Here is a 22777-nt window from a genome sequence, read left to right on the forward strand (position 1 = left end):
GGGATCAGGAGCTCTGTGGGTGGAGCCTCCAGAGATTCTGATTTTACTCGACAAGATGAACAATAATTGTAAGTAACATTTATCAGGTACTCATTTTGGGCCAAGAACAAGCCTAAGTGCTTCACATGCATTAATTCGTGCAATCCTCATCACCGCAGTGCTGTGAGTTCGGTTCTATTAAGCGAGTTTCCCAGGCACTTCCAGGCGACATTTATGTACTGATCTGGGGAACACAGTGGTTACCCCCTTCAAGCGAGACGTGGAGGTCAGGATACAGTGAGCCTCTCCTTCAGACAGTGGCTTCAGACCCGCTGGACCGTGCAGAGAGGAGCGGCTTGATTGAGGCTGACGCCGGCTGTGTACAGGGGAGACAACACAGCCCCATGCCTGGCACCTCCCTCGGAGGACGGGGCAACGTCTCAACGCTGATGAAGCCATGTTTTGGGAGATCTCTGTGCGGGGAGGGCACAGGCCACGGAGGGAGATTTCCTGTCTGGGCTTCAGTTTCCCCGGGTGTGCTGGGAGGGGTCCTCCCTAAGGCCCCCCTCTCACCTCCCTGATCCATGAAATGGCTCTTGGCCGTGTGAAGATTCGCCAGTTAACAAGTGGGATTGCCCTGCCTGGAAAACTTTGGAAGCAAGGTGGGCCTGAAAAGATGGATGCAATGTCCTCAAGCCTCCATGTGAAGGTGGCACTGCTGGTGGTTCCACGTGACCTATAGGGGGTGGTGGGAATGGCGGGGCTTCAGGCCAAATCTCCTTTCTGTCTCTGGTAAGATATCAGAGCTGCCAAGGGCCCCTGGGAGTCTTTACAATAGGGGAAACTGAGGTCTGGAGAATTTACCTAAACTCACACTCCAACTTAGAGTTAAGACAGAGTAGCACATCCGTCTCCGAGGTTCTTTCCAAAAGCTTTGCTCCATGGCATTGAAATAAGAAGGCGTCTCCTCCGAGGGAACCTCGTGTTTCAGGGATGTGATGATGGTATTAAACCCAAAAGTCCCAACCCACCAACCAACAAAGCTCAGGGCTTCGAGGCTAATTATGTGTTTGCCCATGAGTCATAGAGGCTGTTTTTGCTAAAGAGACCAGAGCCAGAGCGCCTGGTCCAAGCGCTTCCACTCCTGGGGAGGGACCACGTCAGAGTGCCCAGGTGAGCTGTCTGTCTGTCCTTCTGTGTGTCTGTGGGCTCAGTGAATTCCCTGGGCCAGCGACAGATGCCAGGCTGCTCCCCCTCCCAAGACAGGGGCTGGACCAAGTCGCTGCAGTGACTAAGGACGCGTTTGGCTGCCTGGAGGAGGAGGGTGTAATTAGGGCAGCTCTGTGGGTCTTTAACTGTCATGGCTGCCAAGCGGCACAGGGCAGCGTGGACTATTAGTCCACTGTGTGCTGGGCTCCTGAGGGCCTCAGGCTGCCGTGGACGCCGGCCACACTTGCTGGATATCCAAGGGCCCGGCTGGTTATCCAGCCTGCTCCTGCGGCCCCTCCCTCCCCCGAGGGCTCTGCAGCTGGGTTTGGGGTAGGCTCCCTGGAGATCCTTTGCCGTAGTCAGTGCCAGCCGTGGCGGTAACAAGTGCTGGAAAGTAGGAAAGCAGCGCACGTGGTGCTGGAGTGGGCTCTGCAGACACGAGGATTTATAAAAGGGAAAATCTGCAAATTCTTGCAATATTCGTTAAGCTGAGTGTGGTTCGTTTTAAACAGCAGTGGCTCTGTTTCCATAAGGGAGCTGTTCCCATCAGGGAGTTATCTTTTTCCTCCTCTTCCCAAGACGTGAGGCACCACCCCTGGCCGTGGGCCCTTCCTGGGGCTGGCTTGATGCCCCCTCCCCAGCTGGGGAGTGCAAACTCAGAGAGGTCTGAGATGGGTCTTCAGAGGGTTCCTTGGCCCACACCCTCATTTATAGATGGGGAAACTAGACAGAGACTGCCCTGGGCTTTCCAGGTTATGGGCACTTTAATTTAGTCCCTAATACTTGGGCTACAACACCATTTTGAAGCATCCTGGGCATAGGAGTATACATAGAAATTAAGTGTTAGATGGCTCATCACCAGGAGTGATGCTTCACATTTTGTAAGTCAGTCCAGTGGGTAGATCTCTCTCACACATATATCAAGGGGATGGGCAAACACCCACAACTGTCTGCGTGGACCCCCTGGGAGCACAGGCACAATTGTCCTGGTTGATGGCTCTCATATCCTTGCCCTGGGACTCAGCCTTAGAATCCTAAAGTCTTGGTGATGGACAGCTGTCATCTAGTCCAATACTCTACCAGGTGTAGAATCTTCTCTCCAGCTTCCTTACCATGTTTCTGCTTACTTTCTGCTTGAACACTTTCAGGGATGGGGAGCTTACTGCCTTATGAGGTTGTCCATTCCGGTTCAGACAAGCTGTCTTCGGTGAAGAACTAAAATGCGTGTGACCCCATAGCTTCTGTGTACTAGTTTCGACCTCGAGAGCCACACTAAGGCTGTTTGCTTTATCCCAGGGCAGCCCTTCACGCACACTAAGAAAGTGCTTGCAGGCTCATCACATCTTCTCTTCTTTCTGCTATTCATCCACAGTTCCTTCAATGGATGCTCAGATGTTCTGGTTTCTGCATCCCCTCACCATCCTCTTACCCTTCTCTAGAAGGCCTTCAATAGACCAGTTTGTCTTTGGCCTTCTTGAAGTTCAGGGTGAAACTGAGAACAGCATTATAGGTGTGGACTGATGAGGGTGGTGTAAAGCAAGACTATCACCTCCTTTGTTCCATACTTAATACTTCTATTAATGCAGCCTAAGATCACATTAGCTTTTGTGAGCAGTCTTCTTTCTCTGCTACCATCAATAAAACGCCCTCACATCTAAGGGTGGATGTTAAGTCACTTTTTCAGTGCCTCCTTTCTAAGTTGTTCATTTTCTGCTCTCAAGTTCTGGATCCAACATTTATCTATACAAGTTCATTCTTTTAGATGTGTCCATAGCTTAATCTGGCCCCCTTCCTTTGAATCTAGACTCCATTGTCAAGTTGTTATTTTTCTTTCATTTCTCCACTGTTCTACATACTTATTTGAGTCTTGATGGAAAGTACAGCAGATCAGGGCTTGGATGGGCTGTAACTAGGGCAACAATCAAGGCCTGGGTAGGTGGGGGATGAACTTGGGTTCTGTCCTCAGAGTAAGCTTGTTGGGAGCAGGGGAGGGATGCATTGAGTTGAGGCCAGGTTGGGAAGCCTGGATTATTCTGAGTTATGGGCCAGACTCAGGACTCCATGAGTTCAGGGGAACAAAGAAAGGCCAGAGAAGTACCTTCTCCACCCAGCCAGTTTATGCCTTATAGGCCATCATTTGAAATTCCTTCTTCTGACCCAGGACTTTTGCTCATTAAAAGGACAGGCACTGCAGTAACACTCACGGTTCTCATCCAGGAATCTGGAGATGCTGGCTTTAAGCTCTGAGCCTCAGTTTCCCTGCTTCCTGCATTCCCCCAAAATGATGGGCATGCGTGATCAGCAGGTCTTAACCCTTTGGGAGTTAGAGACCCCTTTGAATCTCAGATGGAAGTTACAGATGTCCTACACATACACAGAAATCCACAGTCCCTTGACTAAGAATGCCAAGATTAAAAGCACCTTGAGGCCTTCCTGCCTCCAAGAGTCTACAAGGGCCATTGTAGGGGAGCTTGGCACTTGCTCACACGTTTGCACAGAGCACACTCTCACAGCCTTTCTTCAATTTGCTCCTCACGGCGGCCTCAGGAGGGGGCAGAGGTTATCACTGTCACTTAACAGATGACGAAGCTGAGCCTGGAGGCCTCAAGCTTCATTCGAGTCAAACAGCTAATTTGTGGTCCTTAAACATTCATGTAGGGCCCAGTTCCCATGCCCCCCATCTCCACTTTCTATTTGTATAGACCTGATCTCAAACACCAAACGTTCCATGACTTTGACTCCATTCCCAGATCAGCACCATGTCTGCGGGAGCGTCTGGGCCTACCAGCTTTCAGCTCAAAGTACATCCTAAGTTTTCTGGGACTTACTCAAGCCCACCCAATGTTTCTTCTGGAAACTGGGACTGGTACCCAGAAGGCAGACCCCAGACGTCGGCCGACCCACAGCAGCCCCTTCCGGAGAGACACGAAGTGGTGTGGATAGTTTCCTTTTATTGGGAAGGTGGTTTGGATTAAACCTAGATGAAGCCCCTGTGAAAGGGTTAACACAGGGGCAGGTTGGTGGTGGCGGTGATGGGGCAGTGCTGGCCGGTGTACGGCGGGGCCCAGGGAGACGGAAGGCTGAGCTTGCCCGCGGCCTTTTCCACCAGATCGCAGTGTGGTCCTGCTCTGTTGGCTGCTGCTGCTTCTCCCCGCAGGTGCTCATATCTGTGGCCTCAGCATCTTCCCCCAGGTTCAGGCCCTGCTATTTAATCTCGTGTCCTATCTGTTCCTCCTGAGGAAGCCACGTTCAACTAGCAGGTCCAGGTGCTCTGAGAGGCGCAGAGGTGGATAAGATACGGCTCCTGACTTAAGGAGCTCACAGGGACGGGACACGAACACCCCTGCCCTTGCAAAGCCTATTGACTAGTGGAGGAGACAGACGGGGACACAGTGAATGCCATGTGTGGCTGCTATGGCTTAGGCCATAATGGAAGTTGGGAAAATCACCTGCACGGGAGGGTAACTAAAGCTGACTCATGAAATCCTGGAAAGCTTCCTAGGGGTGACTGCCTGTGAGCTAGACTTAGACGTGTGGGGAAGATCTGGGTGAGGATGAAGAGCCCTCCAAGTGGGGCGAATGGCTTGGGCAAAGGCGTGGAAATAGGAAGGCCTGGGGGAAAACGAAGAGGCTGCAGACCAGATCGCAGGTAGCATGAGGTGGGTATGTGGTGATGGGGTTCAAAGGCAAGCCAGCGTTTGGCACCCAAGGTTGACGATGGCTTAAAAACAGCTGAAGCGTCAGTGAGGCAGTCCTGACTCGTGCCCTTTCTCTCCTTGCAGAGGCCATGCCACTGAAACATTATCTCCTTTTGCTGGTGGGCTGCCAAGCCTGGGCCAACCATGGCTGCCCTAGAGAGTGCACCTGCTCCAGGGCCTCCCAGGTGGAGTGCACGGGGGCGCGCATCGTGGTGGTACCCACCCCGCTGCCCTGGAACGCCATGAGCCTGCAGATCCTCAACACGCACATCACCGAACTCAACGAATCCCCGTTCCTCAACATCTCGGCCCTGATCGCCCTGCGGATTGAGAAGAATGAGCTGTCCCACATCGCGCCCAGTGCCTTCCGTAACCTGGGCTCGTTGCGCTACCTCAGCCTCGCCAACAACAAGCTTCAGGTTCTGCCCGTCAGCCTCTTCCAGGGCCTGGACAACCTAGAGTCGCTCCTCTTGTCCAGCAACCAGCTGGTGCAGATCCAGCCGACTCACTTCACCCACTTCAGCAACCTCAAGGAGCTGCAGCTGCACGGCAACCACCTGGAGTTTATCCCCGACGGGGCCTTCGACCACCTGGTGGGCCTCGTCAAACTGAATCTGGGCAAGAATAGCCTCACCCACCTCTCACCCAGGGTCTTCCAGCACCTGAGCAACCTCCAGGTCCTCCGGCTGTATGAGAACAGGATTTCAGACATCCCCATGGGCTGTTTTGATGGGCTTGGCAACCTCCAGGAGCTGGCCCTGCAGCAGAACCAGATTAGTATGCTGTCTCCTGGCCTCTTCCACAACAACCGTAACCTCCAGAAGCTCTATCTGTCCAACAATCACATCTCCCAGCTGCCCTCCGGCATCTTCATGCAGCTGCCCCAGCTCAACCGGCTCACGCTCTTCGGGAATTCCCTGAAGGAGCTCGCTCCGGGCATCTTTGGACCCATGCACAACCTGCGTGAGCTTTGGCTCTATGACAACCACATCGCCTCCCTCCCGGACAATGTCTTCAGCAGCCTCCGCCAGTTGCAGGTCCTGGTCCTCAGCCACAACCAGATCAGCTACATCTCTCCGGATGCCTTCAATGGGCTGGTGGAGATGCGGGAGCTGTCCCTCCACACCAATGTGCTGCAGGAGCTGGACGGGAATGTCTTCCGCACGTTGGCCAATCTGCAGAACATCTCCCTGCAGAACAACCGCCTCAGACAGCTCCCGGGCAACATCTTCGCCAACGCCAATGAACTCATGACCATCCAGCTGCAGAACAACCAGCTGGAGAACCTGCCCTTGGGCATCTTCGATCACCTGGGGAAGCTGTGTGAGCTGCGGCTCTATGACAACCCCTGGAGGTGTGACTCAGACATCCTTCCGCTCCACAGCTGGCTCCTACTCAACAAGGCCAGGCTGGGGACAGACACCCCCCCGGTGTGTTTCAGCCCAGCCAATGTCCGAGGCCAGTCCCTCATCACCATCGATGTCAATGTTGTTGTCTCCAGTGTCCAGGGTTCAGTGGTCCCCGACGTGTCCACCCACCCAGAGACACCCAGCTACTCCGACACCACCTGCATCTCCTCCACCACTGACTTCACCAGTCTGACCACCACCGAGACCACTGATAGCCGTGACACGGGGGGCATGACCCAGGCCCAGAGTGGGCTGACCGTTGCTGCCATTGTGATTGGCATCATCGCCCTGGCCTGCTCCCTGGCTGCCTGCATCTGCTGTTGCTTCTGCAAGAAGAGGAGCCATGCAGTCCTGATGCAGATGAAGGCACCCAATGAGTGTTAAGAGAGGCAGAGGCTGGAGACAGGGCTGGGGAACCGTGGGACCCCCAGAGGATCCGGGATTTCGTTGTTCCGCCTCCACCCCTGGGTCCACAGAGCCATCCCCTGCTCCCCCTCTCTCTGGTCCCCGAGAGAAAGGTGTCCCCACCTTTTCCTGACCTGCCTGGTTCTCCTATAGAAGAGGTTCTTGCAGAGCCTTCTTACCAACAGGGAGACCTAACCCACTGTGGCAAAAACCCTGCGGTGTTCCCAATTCACATCCCTGGGCTTCTCTCGAGAAAGCCCCTCCTCTAAAGCCTCACCAGCTCTCCTCCAAAAACCACCTTCCCTGCGTCTGTACCCCTGCCAACCTCTATAGACGCAATTATTACACACCTGCCACTTTGTGGCAATGGTTCTCCACCGGGACAGCCCCGCTCCCAAGTATTATGTAAGTTGATTCCCCTTCTTCGCTCCTCTTGTTTGTGACATGGCTCTACCCTGTCCCCTCAATGAAAGGTCTCCCTTCACTTCCTACTCCTGAAGGCAAGGTGACTTATCTCCTCGAAGAAGGCTTCAAACCATTTAGCTGATCTCTTAAGAACTGCCAAGTGCCCTGGCTTTCAGGATGCTATGAAAGAGAGAAGGGAAAAATGAGGCTGTTCAGGTCCTGAAGGCCGGACTACCCTCAGCATCTCTTGTGATTTTTATCTGGAAAAGGAAGAAAGGCACCGGTGCAACAAGTTTAGCCGCTTAGAGAATGATATTTCTGAACTGCGAATTTGCTTTGAAAATTTCAGTCCTTTAAGGAATAAAATCATGTAGAATTTCTCACCGCCCCCCAGAAAAACTTGAAAATCAGCTTATCGGTACTGGATGGAGAAAGCAATTTGGTGCCTGGGGGTCCTTGTGTTCACCCCCAGGATTTTTCTCTTTTAACTTTTTATGGAAGTGTAACATACATACAGAAAAGCATGATAGTGTATAGTTTGATGGATTTTCACAAAATTTACACACCTGTGTGATCAGCACCCAAATTAAGAAACGAGACATCGCCAGGATCCTCCATCCTGAGCTTTTACTGGAGAAGACTGGGGCCTGTGGAGGTGGCATGAACTTACCTGGGAACTGGCTCCCTGTGGGTCAGGATGAGCCCCTCACTGCCCTCCCCCTGCAGCCAGCCCTTGCAAAGGCCCAGCTGCCAGGGTTGGAGGAGAAGATGTAGGTACACCCTGTCCTGGATGGGAAATTGTATTAAATCCCAGACCTTGAAGCACCAGGCTTGGCCAGGTCAGAGACATCTCAACTAGAGAGTCCCATGCAACCACACACCCTACCCTGCCAACAAGCTGTCTGTTGTTCATTGGAGGCTCCTCTGCTTGGGCCTTTTATGGGCATGATATGCCTATATCTGTTTTTAATTTCCACTCTCCGTTTGGGAAAGTGAAATAGCTCAGAGATGAGATCCTTTCATTGGACAGCCAAGTGTAATGGAACCCAGCAATCCCTCTGGTTGTGGTAAAATTCTCCATCGACATTACAGTCAGCTAGACACTGAATTTCAGCATTCTTATACACAGCAGGCAACATGGGTACACAGATAGGTCACACGGGATCAGGGCCCTCTGTGGAGCCTCTCCCTGCCTGTGGTCTGGTTACAAGAGTTGAGTTGTTTGGTCCAGAGTTGCAGTCACATGAATACCTGCCCTCGCCATCCTTCCTGCTACATATATATTCACACTGGTAAAGAAAGTACACTCAGGACAGTGCATGTCTTTCTCTGGACACCTGGTATACCAGTTTAGAAGTAGACACAGTGAATTGGAGAATTTCACGTGTCTGTGTCTGCCCAGGAAAGAGCCGCATCAAACACTACAGGGACTTGGAAATCTGCTATCAATCCTGACTGGCCTTTACTAGTTCCCTCTGCCCCACGAGACAAATAAGAAATTCCCTTGGGCCTTAACAGCGTGATGCTGAAAGGTCCCAACAAAACGAGTGTGTAAGAACTTGTGCGTTTTGTAGCTTTTCACTCTCTGTCACAGGGAATGTGGGAGAGATGGGGCCTGTTAAGGCAAAAGACATAGTATCCCCAAGGTGAATCTGGGTCTCCAAAATGTTTTCAAATTATTTATAGCACCTGGCGGACATGTATCAAGGCTTGCCAGGGTCCAAAAGGACGTGAGTCCAGAACTTGGGGCATGGGCATCATTCCACTGATGGTGGCCTGCCATATTGATCCTGGGGCCCAAAGGGGAAGCTTGGCTTGCTCTCCTCCAGACAGGAAGCATGGTTTGGCACTGCATTCCTCAAGATGCTCCTTGTAACTAGGCTCCAACGTCTCCTTGTGCAAGGGTACAAGTGGGCCAGAGATGGCAGAGAGGTGAGGAAGGAGTCCTCTTCATCCAGTGTGCCCTGCCAAGCTGAACCCAGAACCCCTGGGTATTGATGGCATTGGCCATGACCTTGGAATATCTTCCTCTCTGGCCCAGGATATCACACGTGGCCTGAGGGCAGCTGTCCTCAGATGACTCCCCACAGGAGCACCCTGGGTGGGGGTGGTGGACCCTTTGCCTGACCTTCTGAGCTTGCCTGTTCCTTTCTGCCATCAGCGTGGACTGGAAGGAGCCACTGGGCCTCCTCTTCCTTGGCAGGCGTTTTGGTCTTTCTGAACCACGTTGTCTGGTCAGGGAGCTGCCAGAAAATGTGGGTGGAGTTTCCTTTCCAACAGGATGATGCATTTGCTCACTTCTTGGGGCTGGAGTGAGCTGCTTGGTCCCCCAAAAGTTGAGTTCGCTTTCCCCCTTTGCTCATTGGCTTCTAGTTCCCCTTGCCAGTGCTCCATTTGGAGTGGAGGGTCAATGTTGGAGGAAAGATAATAAAAGCCCATTAGAACCACTGTTTTTCAAAAATGCTTACTGTGCGTGGATGCCCTTCAAAGCACCTAATAGCCATTTTCTTTTTAACCCTCACAGCACCCCTGTGCATGAGTAGTACATGTGAGAGGGTCTAAAACCACTTGTCTTCTGCAACATTATTCAGTAGGCTGTGGCTTTACCTTCTCTCTTTAAGCTTTGCACAACCAAAGAAAACGGGAGTCACTGTCCTGTTGCTCCCCATACCATAGTCTTAGCCATTGGAACCTCACCTGGTACTGTGTGGATCCAACGCTTTGTGAATACAGGAAAAAATTAAACTCATCCACCCGTTAAAAGAAAACTGGCTTCTCTCAAGGGAACTGTTGGGCCGAGTGTATATCGTTCCTCCTCGTTAGAATTTAAAGGCAAAACACCCTTCTCAGAACTCTTCCTGGGAACCAATACAACTGTCACAGATGTCTGTGTAATGCAGTGATGGGAATCGTTTCCAAACTCAGGAAGCTTGTGGCGAGCAGACAGCTAGAGATAACTAGATAACTAGAGTTGCTAAAGAGACACTGGAGGTAGCCCGGCCTTTAGCTATGAATCACTCAAAGAATTCAGCCTACAGATCCCACAGTCGGAACTGAATCGGGGCTGTTGGGGAGCCGGTGGTGGTCTTGGGGATCAGGTCTTCGCTGTGGTTCAGAGAGGCATGAGGCAGACGCTCCTCCAGGCCAAACTCCTCCCAGTGTGAGCTCTCTCCTTGACCTAAGGAGAGATTGTTCTCACAAACCTGTTACCTTCGTGCTACCTTCAAAAGTAGATCAATTTTGCCTCGCTTAAAGAATCATTGCAAATAGTCCCAGGTGCTTGGTGATGCATTTAGAGCTTTCTAGGCCCCCGAGGTTTTATAGAGTGTGAGCCCTGGTGGGCAGGTTTGGGGGTCTGTCTTTCCTGGATGCTGCTTGTAACAGATTTGGTGCACAGAATCAGCAATAAACGGTATACACAAGACACGTGTGATACTGTGGGCGCCTTGGCTAGGGGATCTCACTGTTGATTTACGCTTGTCACACGAATGCAAGGCTGGCCTGGACAGCCCCCCCACAGAGACCAATTCCAGGCTAGGAAAGGTCTTTGGAAAGTGAGCGGGGACCACAATGATGTCTATAGGTCACTGTGGCCAGAAGGGGCCTTAAGAATAGGTTCAACCCATTTTATAGATGAAGAAGGTAATATTGGGACAGGAAATGTCCCAATCTTATTTCCCCTAGTCACCTAGGGAACTAGTGGCTAAGCTCGCAAGACAACCAGGCTTCCAGACTCCCAGGCTGGAGTTTCTTCTATGTCTCAGAAAGGCAGTGACGTTCACTCAGCATTCATTAAAGTGCCTGCATGCGCGCGCGCGCGCACACACACACACACACACACTCTTCACTTTGTTCTGAAGCCCCTGGATGAGCACCTTCAGGGCTGTTCACGCTGTCCTCAAGCAACTGCTTTCATCCTTGGATAATCCCAGCGGTTAAAGCTTCTCTCTCCATGTTGGGCCACAATTCACCTTCCTATACCATTTCCCCCTTTTAACTCAGGAAAGGTTTACAAACTTAAATAAGCACTAAATAAAAAAACAAACACAAAAGGACAGCAAACCCACAGCCCTCTTAGAATTTCTCCTGGCACTGAGAGCCCATGTGTGCGTGTGGCCGGCTGCCCAGCTGCGGTCAGTCTGACCTTGCACTGGAGGGGATGTGAGTGTGGAGCCCTCAGCCCAGAGCAACTTACTAGAAACTTTCTAGGGCCTAGTGGCTGCCCTTAGGGTCCTAAAGTTGCCAAGACCATAACCTTAGCTGGATTTTGGCCCCAACCTGGATCCGTCCATGGGAACAGTTCAGGGTCATTTTGTAATCTGCAGAGGCCTTGCTTAGATTCTCTTCTGCTGTCCTGTGACCCTGGTGACATTCCGGGAACGCTCAGGCCACGTGAGGGGAGGAACCACTGCCTGGAACTTTGACCAGCAGCAGCACTGCTGGGCTCAGGCTGACCACTGACCACACCAGAAGCCCTTCTGCTCCTGAGGATCAGCCAGGGCAGCTGGTCCACAACCGTGAGCCCCTCGCGGTAGGTTTCCTGGGGTCACTACAGGGCTCTGGGGTCTTTGGGATCGTGGGAGGAATCTGGCCTGGGATCCCAGCTTGGGGGCAGGAGATGGGCTGGCCACTTGTCCCAGGTTTCAGAGCATGTCCCCAACTCCATGTAGGCTGCACCTTCTGTGTCCCCTTGCCCGGGCAGGAGAAGCCCCTGAGGTACTCAGCCAGGGTGGTGCTGGGCTGGGGCTGGAGGCAGGTCACGGTGTGGGATTCTGAGATGAAGGTGACCCAGTCCCTGGGCACAGACAGCCCCTAGTGGGTGGTGGGGATAAAGCAGTGTGACCATATGTGTAGGGTTTCCCGGTCCCACCCTTGTTCATGCCTGTCATCCTGGCATAATTATCAAGAGCTCTCCTTTTATTCTCAGAAGTGTCCTGGTTTCGATGATAAAGTAGGAATAAAACATGTATGTGGCTACGTTTTAGCAAACATTTATTATTTGCCAGGCACTGCATTAAGTCCTTTATTATTTACCATCTCATTTAGCATATTTATCATCCAACTGAGTGCTAATTTTAACACTAAGGGATGGGGTAATAACCAGGTATTGGGAAACTGAGGCTTAGAGAGGGAGTGGCCTGCCCAATCCCACACAGCTAGTAGATAGCCGTGTCAGAATTTAAACCCAGGGTACAGCAATGACAGAGCCCTAATCCATGAAGCAGGATGAAGAATAAGACCCTGGATACAGGCTCACGAGAGCCACAGATACATCCTGTTCAATTCGGCACCCAGGGCCTGAGCGCCTCTCTGGCTCAGCCCTGGGCCAGGTGCTGGGGTGCATGGCCAGGTAAGAGACGCTGCGGTCACGGGACCGCCACCTCCCAGGGGCTCCTAGTCAGGTGGTGCAACCGACTAGAAGGCAGAGCAGAAGGACCCACATGTTCAACAGAAGACAAGTCCCTGCAGGGTCCAAAAGAGGTGCAGTCCAGAAAGGCTTCCCAGGGGACGTGGGACTTGTGCTGGCCTGGAGGGTAGGGAGAATGGGGACAGGTAGCAACAGGGAAAGGTCAGCAAGGGCATTCTAGTGGAGGAGGCTGCCTAAGAGAGGGCTAGAGGTGGGGCCCATGGGGAGCATTTGGAGAAAGGACAGTGCCCGCTTCACAACCTCCTATTTCAGAATGTTAGTTCCCTTCAGGAAGCTATGACAGTGGATAAAGTTTCCTTGAGCCTCTGCAATGTAATTGCAAGGAAGGAAAGGAATCAAGGAAGCCCCTATTAGGTACTTGGAACTGTGCTGTGTGTTTTACATGATCTAAAAATTTTTTTTAATTGTTTAATTTTTTTGGCTGCGCTGTGCAGCATGCGGGATCTTAGTTCCCTGACCAGGGATCTAACCTGTGCCCACTGGACTGCCTGGGAATTCCCTACATTATTTTTATAATAACTTTCAACCTTATTACAACAGTGACACCTATTTATTATTTTTAAAAGTTGAAAATACATTATTAAGCCAAAGGAAAAAATTAAAATCACCCGCAATTAATTCTGTTCTTCAGAGATAACCACTGCAAATATTTTGTGTACCGTCTAAAGCTCTCTAGGGGACCATCAAAGTCACTTCAGTGACATAAACTCAGGTGTGGGTTGAAAGGAGCTTATTACGAATAACAAAAGACGTTCCTCTTATCACTCAGGATATTCCAAGGGTTTTTGGAGCTCTGTGCCAGGAAACAGGAAGACCAAATATAAATTTATTATATCAGAGTACCATAAACCCACGGCCAGTTATTTCATTTAATTGCCACGATGACCCTAATGCGCGGTAATGCGGGTGTTATTATTATTATCATGATTATCATGATTGTTCTCAATCTACAAACGCGGAAACTGGGACTCTGAGGGATTACTTCACTGCTTGGGACACCGTGGGCAGCAGGGAGGGTGGGGAGGGCAGGCTGGCTGGGAAGGGAGCCAGCCCAGGTCCCACTGCCTCAGCCACTTGGCTTACTTCCCTGATTGAGAGGAAAGGAGACTGGGGTCCCGGAGACTTGGATGAGGCAGTCAGGGGCTCCAGATAAGCCTTGGAAGCCCCTCTTCCTGCTCGCAGATGTACTAGAGCCCGAGGGGCAAAATCCAGCCACGTTGGTGAGACAGATCCTGTTGTGGATACCCCAGGTCCAGGGACAAGTCCCCTGGGGATGTTGGGCCGGGCTCTGCGCTCCCGTCACCCTCTGGAAGGAGTGAGGGTTGGCTCTGTGGTGGCTGACAGATGGGCTTGTGGTACACACACAAATGTGCCAATCCAAAAGTAATCTGAGAAGAGGAAAGAGTCCATTCGCAGCCAGTCACCCCTCCCACCCTCCTCCACAAAAAGCCAGGCTTCCTCGGCTTGCTGAAGGCATGGAACATTTTTGTGGGCATTTGCTGGTCTCTGTGCAAATGCAGAGGTGGTTTCTTAGATGACGAGTTGGAATCTTCTGGCTGCCGCCCCACTGTCCCCTCTGCTGCCATCCTCCACAGTACCTAGGCGGGGATGCTCCCGGTCTCCAGAGCCTGTGGAGACCTGCTCTTGAGGGTGGCTCGGGGAAGAGGCCCAAGTCCAGGGCATCCTGGCCACATCAGAATCTGAGCTCCACTAAACCAAGGACAAAACAATGACCCGTTTCCCTTGGCCAGAAGAGCCAGAAAGTGCTGTAGCGAGACATCCGGCTGGCCCGTAAATGAGGTGCTTGAATGAGCTCACCAGTCTTTCCTTAGCTGACTCCTGTGACTGCTTTACAACAGAGCTGGGGCTGGCCTGGGCTGACGTAGCTGAGTGCTCTCTGTGTACACGGCTCTGGGTTTGGAGGCTTCAATGCATTTTCTCATTCACCCTTCGGAACCACCCCTTGAGGAAGGTAGTATTGAACCTTGCTGTTTTGAAGGTGAGGAAATTGAAGCATGGAGAGGTTAAGTAATTCAGCCAAAGCCACACAGCTAGTAAGGGATGGAGACAAGGTTTGAACCCAGACTCTCTGACACCACAGCACAAACTCTTAGCCATTCTAGAGTGATGTGAGAGTGAGCCTTGGGCTGGGACCGGAACATTTGGAAATGATCAATGTTCCATACCCTCACTGTGAGTACCATCTATCACTTCCTTTGCCCCAGTGGACTGGGGCAAGAGGGTCTTGCACTGAACTTTAGAGGCCCTGTTCTGGCTCCCCTCCCACCATGACACGCCCAAGGGGTGAGAAGTTTGCATGATCAAAGGGACATGCCCATCTGGAGGCTGTGTCCCCATCTCAAATCCTGATTCAGGTACCCAGGACCCAGGGCTTGTGTGGCATGCCTCCCGAGGTCCATTTCTCTAGGCTGACCCCGTCACAGAAGTGCGTTCCCTTAGGCTTGTGAGGTGCGGGGACACAGCTGTGCGTGGGATCTCTACTCACGGTACCGGAGAGAGGCCGGTGGGAAGAGAAGGGGACAGGCGGTAGACAAGGTCCCTTGTGTATGTTCACCTTGGGTCCTGAAAATGTGAGTATGGGTCTTCCTGTTCCAGAAGCCTTGTGGTGTTGCTGCAAGCACCTTGCTGACAGCTCAGGCCATCAGGACGGATCATAGCCCCACACTTCTTAGTCGTGTGCCCTTAGACCCGTTACTGTAGCTCTGGGTCCCCCAGTTTCCCTGTCCTGGAAATTTCTCGATGTGCTCTGAGAATCAAGATGTAGGTGTGAGAGCTTTGGGAGCTGGCAGGTGGGTCTCGCCCCCCAGCTCAGCCCCCCACACCAGAGAAGCTCCTCCCACCTCTCCCACCAACCACTGCCTGAGCCTAAGCTGATTTCTCTACACTTGATTTTCTGTGCCATTGATGCCATAGTTTTGACTCAAGTCCTGAATTCTCCAGTTACATCCCTTTGTTGGAAAATTCTAAAGTATATTATTTCTTTTTTTTTTCTGTATAACTACAATTTTTTATTAGTTATCTATTTTATACATATTAGTGTATATATGTAAGTCCCAATCTCCCAATTCATCCCATCACCACCCCCTGCCCCCGCTTTCCCACCTTGGTGTCCATATATTTGTTCTTTACATCTGTGTCTCAATTTCTGCCTTGCAAACCAGTTCATCTGTACCATTTTTCTAGATTCCACATATATGCGTTAATATACGATATTTGTTTTCCTCTTTCTGACTTACTTCACTCTGTATGACAGTCTCTAGGTCCATCCACGTCTCTACAAATGACCCAATTTCATTCCTTTTTATGGCTGAGTAGTATTCCATTGTATATATGTACCACATCTTCTTTATCCATTCGTCTGTTGATGGGCACTTAGGTTGCTTCCATGACCTGGCTATTGTAAATAGTGCTGCAGTGAACATTGGGGTGCATGTGTCTTTTTGAATTATGGTTTTCTCTGTGTATATGCTGGGTCATATGGTAGTTCTACTTTTAGTTTGTTTTGGTTTTTTGCGGTACGTGGGCCTCTCACTGTTGTGGCCTCTCCCGTTGCGGAGCACAGGCTCCGGACGCGCAGGTTCAGCGGCCATGGCTCACAGGCTCAGCCGCTCCGCGGCACGTGGGATCTTCCCAGACCAGGGCACGAACCCATGTCCCCTGCATCGGCAGGCGGACTCTCAACCACTGCGCCACCAGGGAAGCCCTACTTTTAGTTTTTTAAGGAACCTCCATGCTGTTGTCCATTGTGGCTGTATCAATTTATATTCCCACCAACAGTGCAAGAAGGTTTCCTTTTCTCCACACCCTCTCCAGCATTTGTTGTTTGTAGATTTTCTGATGATGCCCATTCTAACTGGTGTGAGGTGATACCTCATTGCAGTTTTGATTTGCATTTCTCTAATAATTAGTGATGTTGAGCAGCTTTTCATGTGCTGCTTGGCCATCTGTATGTCTTCTTTGGATAAATGTTTATTTCGGTCTTCTGCCCATTTTTTGATTAGGTTGTTTTTTTACTATTGAGCTGCATGAGCTGTTTATATATTTTGGAGATTAATCCTTTGTCCGTTGATTCATTTGCAAATATTTTCTTCCATTCTGAGGGTTGTCTTTTTGTCTTGTTTATAGTTTCCTTTGCTGTGCAAAAGCTTTTAAGTTTCATTAGGTCCCATTTGTTTATTTTTGTTTTTCTGTCCATTACTCTAGGAGGTGGGTCAAAGAAGATCTTGCTGTGATTTATGTCAAAGAGTGTTCTTCCTATGTTTTCCACCAAGAGTTTTATAGTGTCTGGTCTTACATTTAGGTCTTTAATCCATTTTGAGTTTATTTTTGCGTGTGCCATGTAGCTGCCCAGTTTTCCCAGCACCACTTATTGAAGAGATTGTCTTTTTTTTTTTTCCATTGTATATCCTTGCCTCCTGTGTCATAGATTAGTTGACCGTAGGTGTGTGGGTTTATCTCTGGGCTTTCTATCCTATTCCATTGATCTATATTTCTGTTTTTGTGCCAGTACCATATTGTTTTGATTACTGTAGCTTTGTAGTATAGTCTGCAGTCAGGGAGTCTGATTCCTCCAGCTCCATTTTTTTCCCTAAGGTTGCTTTGGCTATTCGGGGTCTTTTGTGTGTCCATGCAAATTTTAAGATTTTTGTTCTAGTTCTGCAAAAACTGCCATTGGTAATATGATAGGGATTGCATTGAATCTGTAGACTGCTTCTAAAGCATATTATTTCCAAGTGACATTGGGTTAGAAGTTAGAGGTACAGCAGGGGCGGGTGAGGCTCAGTGTCCCCATGAGGCTTTTCCTTTCACCTGCACCTCTTGCTTTGGTCCCAGCTCTCCCAGCAGGAGTGATCAAGGAAACCAGGAGATCTGGGTTCTAACCCAGGCCCCACTGCAGACACCTGGGGGCCTGGCCTCACCCTCTCAATGAGGCTGGCCAGATGGTCCCTAGGGTCCTCATGTCCTTTCTAGTGGGATTTCTTCTGGAAACTGCCTTTGAGAACCAAGGACCAAAGGGGTTAGCAGGAAGGGGACTGGCATGTTGATAATATTATGGCACTTTACAAATAGGATTTGCTCCTCTCTTACTCTAGGTGAGGGAAGGAGGAGGGAGGGCTCAAGGCCGTGCTCACGCCTGGCTACGGTCATTCACTCCGGGCTGGAATCATTCCAGGGAAGGGCAGCTCTGCCTCTCAAGCTGCTCATCTCAGCCATGGGCGGTTCAGTTCAACAGATCCTATCATGAATCAACACGAGCGTAGAGAGGACCACACCCACCTTCTCGCAGAAAGGACAGCTGTGAGAACCCGTCATCTGGAGGACGATGCCAGGTGCTAAGATAGAGAAACATATCAGGAGTCAGAGAAGGCTTCTGTCAGGATGCCCAGGGGTTTCGTGTAGGAGCCTAGGGACAGCCCAGGTAGCAGGTATGGGTGGGACCATGGCTACATCATCCTTCTTCAGCCAGGTCCTCTTCTTCTTATCTGTATTCTGTGCATGCAATCTCAAGAGAATAAAGTCCCACGCTAAAGCTGAACTCTGTAGAGCTGGTCTATGGGATGGCAGGACCAGGAGGCTTGTCCTTTTCCTTAGTGTGTCCTGAGTGGCAGCAAGCACCATCGCTGTTAGAGACCTTCCCAACCATGGTGTTTAATCCACCTCCTGTGGCTTACCTATGTGGCCATCAGAGGAGCCTCAAGGGAGCGGCAGCGCTTTTTCAGGGAGAAATTGTTCCTTCTCTATTGATTAGGCAGAAAAATTCCTGGAAAAACTGAGAGTTATTGAGTGTCTGAATGGGAAGAGGGTACAGGGGGCTTTTTGTAAGCACTGTGCTTGCATGTGGAGCCTTTTGGCTGAAGCTGAATCTTGCGATGGAGGAAGCAGCCAGCAGAGGGCAGCAGAGAGGCAGGCAGCAAAGGGTGCTTGGGGCCAAGATTCCCCAACAGGGAGCCAGCTGAGTTCTTGCTGAGGACAGGTAAATTGAGAACAATTACGATTATATTGCATGAGGATTTTCCCTTTCTTTCTGCCTTTCCTTCTTTCTGTCTGTCTTCTTTCTTTCTTTAAAGGTAAATATATTCTAGCTAAAGGGCATTTTGTTCTTCCTACTTCTTTAATGTTCAAATAATCTTTTCTGTAATGATGGTGGTTTGCAACCTTTAACAATGGTTAGCATAGCTTATTAATTGCTCACACTATGTCAGACACTGTTCTAATAACTTTACCTATATTTACTCATTTAATCCTGCAGTTACGCCAACAAGGTTAGCACTAATATTATCATCATTTTACAGATAAGAAAATTGAAGCACAGCCCAAGGTCACATAGCGAGAACGTGATGGAGCTGGTATTCCAACTCATGGAACTTGAACCACTAGAAGCCATGTAAATGATGACGTGGGTGGGAGCAGTAGAGATGTGGGGGGTACAGACCCCCTAATGGGACAATTAAGGCCCCGTTGATCTCGTTATGTGGGAATGTGAACCCAATGCCCCTAAATCATCCTGAAATCTGGAAACATTTAATGTGCTATTTCTCAGTTTCTACATGCTGGCTAGTGGTTTAGACATAAAAAAGACTGAGTGGTAAGTAAAATGTGCTTGTAAGCTGTGTCACCAGTTCGTGACCTGTGGTAGATGCTGGCATTAAAAAAATTTAATATTTAGTGAACTAAAAACTTGGTCCCCTTCCCTTATTTAAAACAAAAACCTACAGGTCTGTGGAATCCCCTCATCTGGGACCCACCTGTCCACACAGTGTTGGAAAGTTCCATGGGCTCCAGGCTGGTGATAGGGGTGGCGGGCAGGAGGGGAGCATTTTGGTAGCAGCACTGAAGAGAAGGCGGACTCATTTCAAGACAAGAGCCCGTCTTGTCCCTGTGTCTGCCCTCAGCCTCAGCGGTGCAAAGAGCTGAGGGTAAGATCTCCTCATAATTAGGCTCTGCAATGTGCTGAGATTTGAAAACTCAGGAAGAGTTACGGTTAAAAGAATTTCCAACTCAGGAATAATCTGCCCATATTTTACATATTATCTTAAAATTTCCACAGTACCCATGGTCTCCTTTTATACCCCTGTTCCATGCCTTTTGGTCTTGGTCCCACCTCTTTCTCCAATCTGGAAAGAACACGTCAAGTCCATGAGACCAGGGTCTTTGTCCTGCCACTAACCTGCAGGGTGGGATTATGGACTGGCCACGAGACACCCTTGCTGTCAGAAGGTTAGAACTCTGGTCCTATTGACCTGGCAAGGCTGCTGTGAGGTGGTATGAAAACAACTATTAGAAACATAAACTAGCTTCCCATCTCCTGGCTCTCTGACCAGTGTGCTGGTCACCGGGCTGCCTGCCCTTGACGAAGGTGCCACTTCTGTTTTCGCTTCCCACTCAGATCTAGGAGATGCTGCCCAGAGCCTGGCTGCGCTGGGCCTGCCTCTTGCTCCTGGCCGTGCCTACCCAGCCCTGCCCCAAGGGGTGTGACTGCTTCATCCGGGAGGTCTTTTGCTCCGATGAGGAGCTGGCCACCATCCCGCTGGACATCCCACCACACGCCACAGACATCATCTTCGTGGAGACCTCGTTCACCGTGGTGGGAGCCAGGACCTTCAGTGGCAGCCCCAACCTGACCAAGGTGGTCTTCCTCAACACCCAGGTGTGCCACTTCGGGCCAGATGCCTTCGGGGGGCTGCCGGGGCTCCAGGACCTGGAGATCACTGGCGGTGCCTTCTCCGACCTCAGCACTGACATCTTCTCCAACCTGACCTCGCTGGGCAAGTTCACCCTCAACTTCAACATGCTGGAGGCTCTGCCTGAGGGCCTCTTCCAGCACATGGATGTCCTGGAGTCCCTCCAGCTGCAGGGCAATCAGCTCCAGACGCTGCCCGGGAGGCTCTTCCAGCCTCTGAGACGTCTGAAGACCCTCAACCTCGCTCAGAACCTCCTGGCCCAGCTGCCCGAGGAACTGTTTGCCCCCCTCTGCAGCCTGCAGACCCTGAGGCTGAGCAACAACGCACTGACCGGCCTGCCCCAAGGGCTGTTCAGCCACCTGGGCGGCCTGCAGGAACTCTTCCTGGACGGCAACTCCATCTCCGAGCTGCCCTCGCAAGCGTTCGCGGGGCTGTCCCGCCTGGAGAAGCTATGGCTGCAGCGCAACACCATCAGCCACCTGCCCCGGTCCATCTTCTCCTCCCTGGGCAATCTGACCTTCCTGAGCTTGCAGGGCAACGCACTGCGGACGCTGCCCGCCAGCCTCTTCGCCCATTCCCCGGGCCTGGTCAGCCTGTCCCTGTCCCACAACCAGCTGGAGACCATCCCCGAGGGAGCCTTTGCCAACCTGTCCAGCCTCGGGTCCCTCACGCTCTCGCACAACACCCTCACCCATCTGCCGGCTGGCGTCTTCAGGGGCCTTGAGGGGCTGGTCAAGCTCTATCTGGGCAGCAACAACCTGACGGCCCTGCACCCAGCCCTCTTCCAGAACCTGTCCATGCTTGAGCTGCTCAGCCTTTCCAGGAACCTCCTGACCACGCTCCCCCAGGGCATCTTTGACACCAATTACAACCTGTTCAACCTGGCCCTGCACGGCAACCCCTGGCAGTGCGACTGCCACCTGGCCTATCTCTTCGGGTGGCTGCACCAGTATAGCGACCAGCTCTTCAACAGCCAGACCTACTGTGCCGGCCCCGCCTACCTGAAGGGTCAGGTGGTGCCCGCCCTGAGGGAGGAGCAGCTGGTGTGCCCGGTCACCCAGGACCACCTGGGCTTCCAGGCCCCGGGGCCGGAGGACAGGGAGCCAGGGGGCGGCTGGGATCTGGCCATGGAGGAGAAGGCGACCCGGGGCCGGTGCATCTACAGCAACCCCGAGGGCACCGTGGTGCTGGCTTGTGACGAGGCCCGGTGTCGCTGGCTGAACGTCCAGCTGTCTCCCAGGCAGGGCTCGGCCTCCCCGGGACTGACGTTCAATGGCAGTCAGGAGTGGGACTTGAAGTCCAGCTGTGGCTCTGTGAGGGTCACTGTGTCGATTGAGGCTCTGGCAGGGGAGCCCTAGATGCAGAGCAGATGGGCTGGGAGCCTGGGCAGACAGCCTCCAGGCCCAGCCAGGCAAGAGCCGGCGAGGGGAGCTGAAGCTTTGGTTCTTCAGATGCAAGGGATGGAGCTGCATCTCCCCGGGTGGAGTGTGTGGGGGCTCACCCCCCGAGTCTCCGCCGCCCCCTCCTCCTTCATCCTCCCAGTCTCTGAGTCTGAGACCTAACAGGGCCTTCCTCAAGCTTTGCAAAGCATCCGTTAAATCTGCATCGTGGTCCAGAGAATAAACTGATGGCGTTGCCCTGGTGTTTTTCTGTTATTGAATACCCACCCTAATCTCATCCCCACCCTGAGATACCCTCTTACCACTGCTCCATTTCCACAAAGTGGAGGCCACCCGCTCTTGACATCCAGTTCAAGAGCCAGTGTCTGTTTCTATTTCTCTGCCTGGAACTGTGGTTTTAATTGATAAAGACAAATAGGGGAGAGGATAAAAGCAGAGGTGACCAGAAAGATGAGGGGCGGGGCTCTGACTCCACGTTCAGGGGGCTCATGCCGTTCGTGCCCCACTCCAGCGCTTGCAGGAGAAGCCAGGTGACCGGGGCTCCGGAGGGGAGATGCTTTGCCTGTGCAGCCGAGATGCTTTGCCTGTGCAGCCGATGGGACGGCTGCTCCCTGAGGGGAGGGGGAGGAGGGAGCTGGGTGGCTGGGACCGGCGCCCTTCAGTTGTAAGTGTCGGCCTCTGTGAACTGCCCACTCACTGAAATGGCCCTCTCTTGGTTCTGGGGACACCACCCTCTCACCCAAGCCCAGCTGCTCTCCCAGTTTTACCCAGTCACCTCTTGCGCGCTGGTGTCCTCGGAGCTGGCTGTCATTCAGGATCCCTGGGTAATCCCTGTGCAGGCCCTTGGGGTCAGATGCCGCCTCTACGCTGATGACCTCAAATCTCCAAAGACCTGAGCCAAATCTCGGACTCGGGTTTCTGGCTCCATGATGAGACATCTGCCTGCTCTGCCTGCAGCCCCGTGTTTTATCATGACAGCCACAAACACGTCCAAACCAGACTCCGACCCCAGCTCCTCCTGGGTCCCAGCAAATCGCCAAGCCCAGGAGCTGGGAGTGGTCTTCAATCTCTCCTCCCCTTATTCCTCTTGGCCAACCAGTCACTGAATGCTTCTGAGTGCCACTCTGTCCATTTCTCCTTT

The 22777-nt window shown here is 51.8% G+C and overlaps 2 protein-coding genes across 2 annotated transcripts; both read left to right on the forward strand.

Moving 5' to 3' along the window:
• Positions 1 to 4164: 4164 nt before the first annotated feature.
• On the forward strand, positions 4165 to 9537 carry LRRC15 (leucine rich repeat containing 15). Its single transcript, XM_089910667.1, has one exon. It carries the CDS (start codon positions 4976 to 4978, stop codon positions 6677 to 6679), a length of 1704 nt encoding a protein of 567 aa, XP_089766793.1. The 5' UTR covers positions 4165 to 4975; the 3' UTR covers positions 6680 to 9537.
• Positions 9538 to 19735: 10198 nt separating this feature from the next.
• Positions 19736 to 21594, forward strand: CPN2 (carboxypeptidase N subunit 2). Its single transcript, XM_022569362.2, has one exon. It carries the CDS (start codon positions 19951 to 19953, stop codon positions 21592 to 21594), a length of 1644 nt encoding a protein of 547 aa, XP_022425070.2. The 5' UTR covers positions 19736 to 19950.
• Positions 21595 to 22777: the final 1183 nt, after the last annotated feature.

Source organism: Delphinapterus leucas, chromosome 4 (assembly GCF_059928025.1).
Source record: "Delphinapterus leucas isolate spDelLeu-1000000601 "Yukka" chromosome 4, BTC_Dleu_Yukka2, whole genome shotgun sequence".
Lineage (NCBI taxonomy): Eukaryota > Metazoa > Chordata > Mammalia > Artiodactyla > Monodontidae > Delphinapterus > Delphinapterus leucas.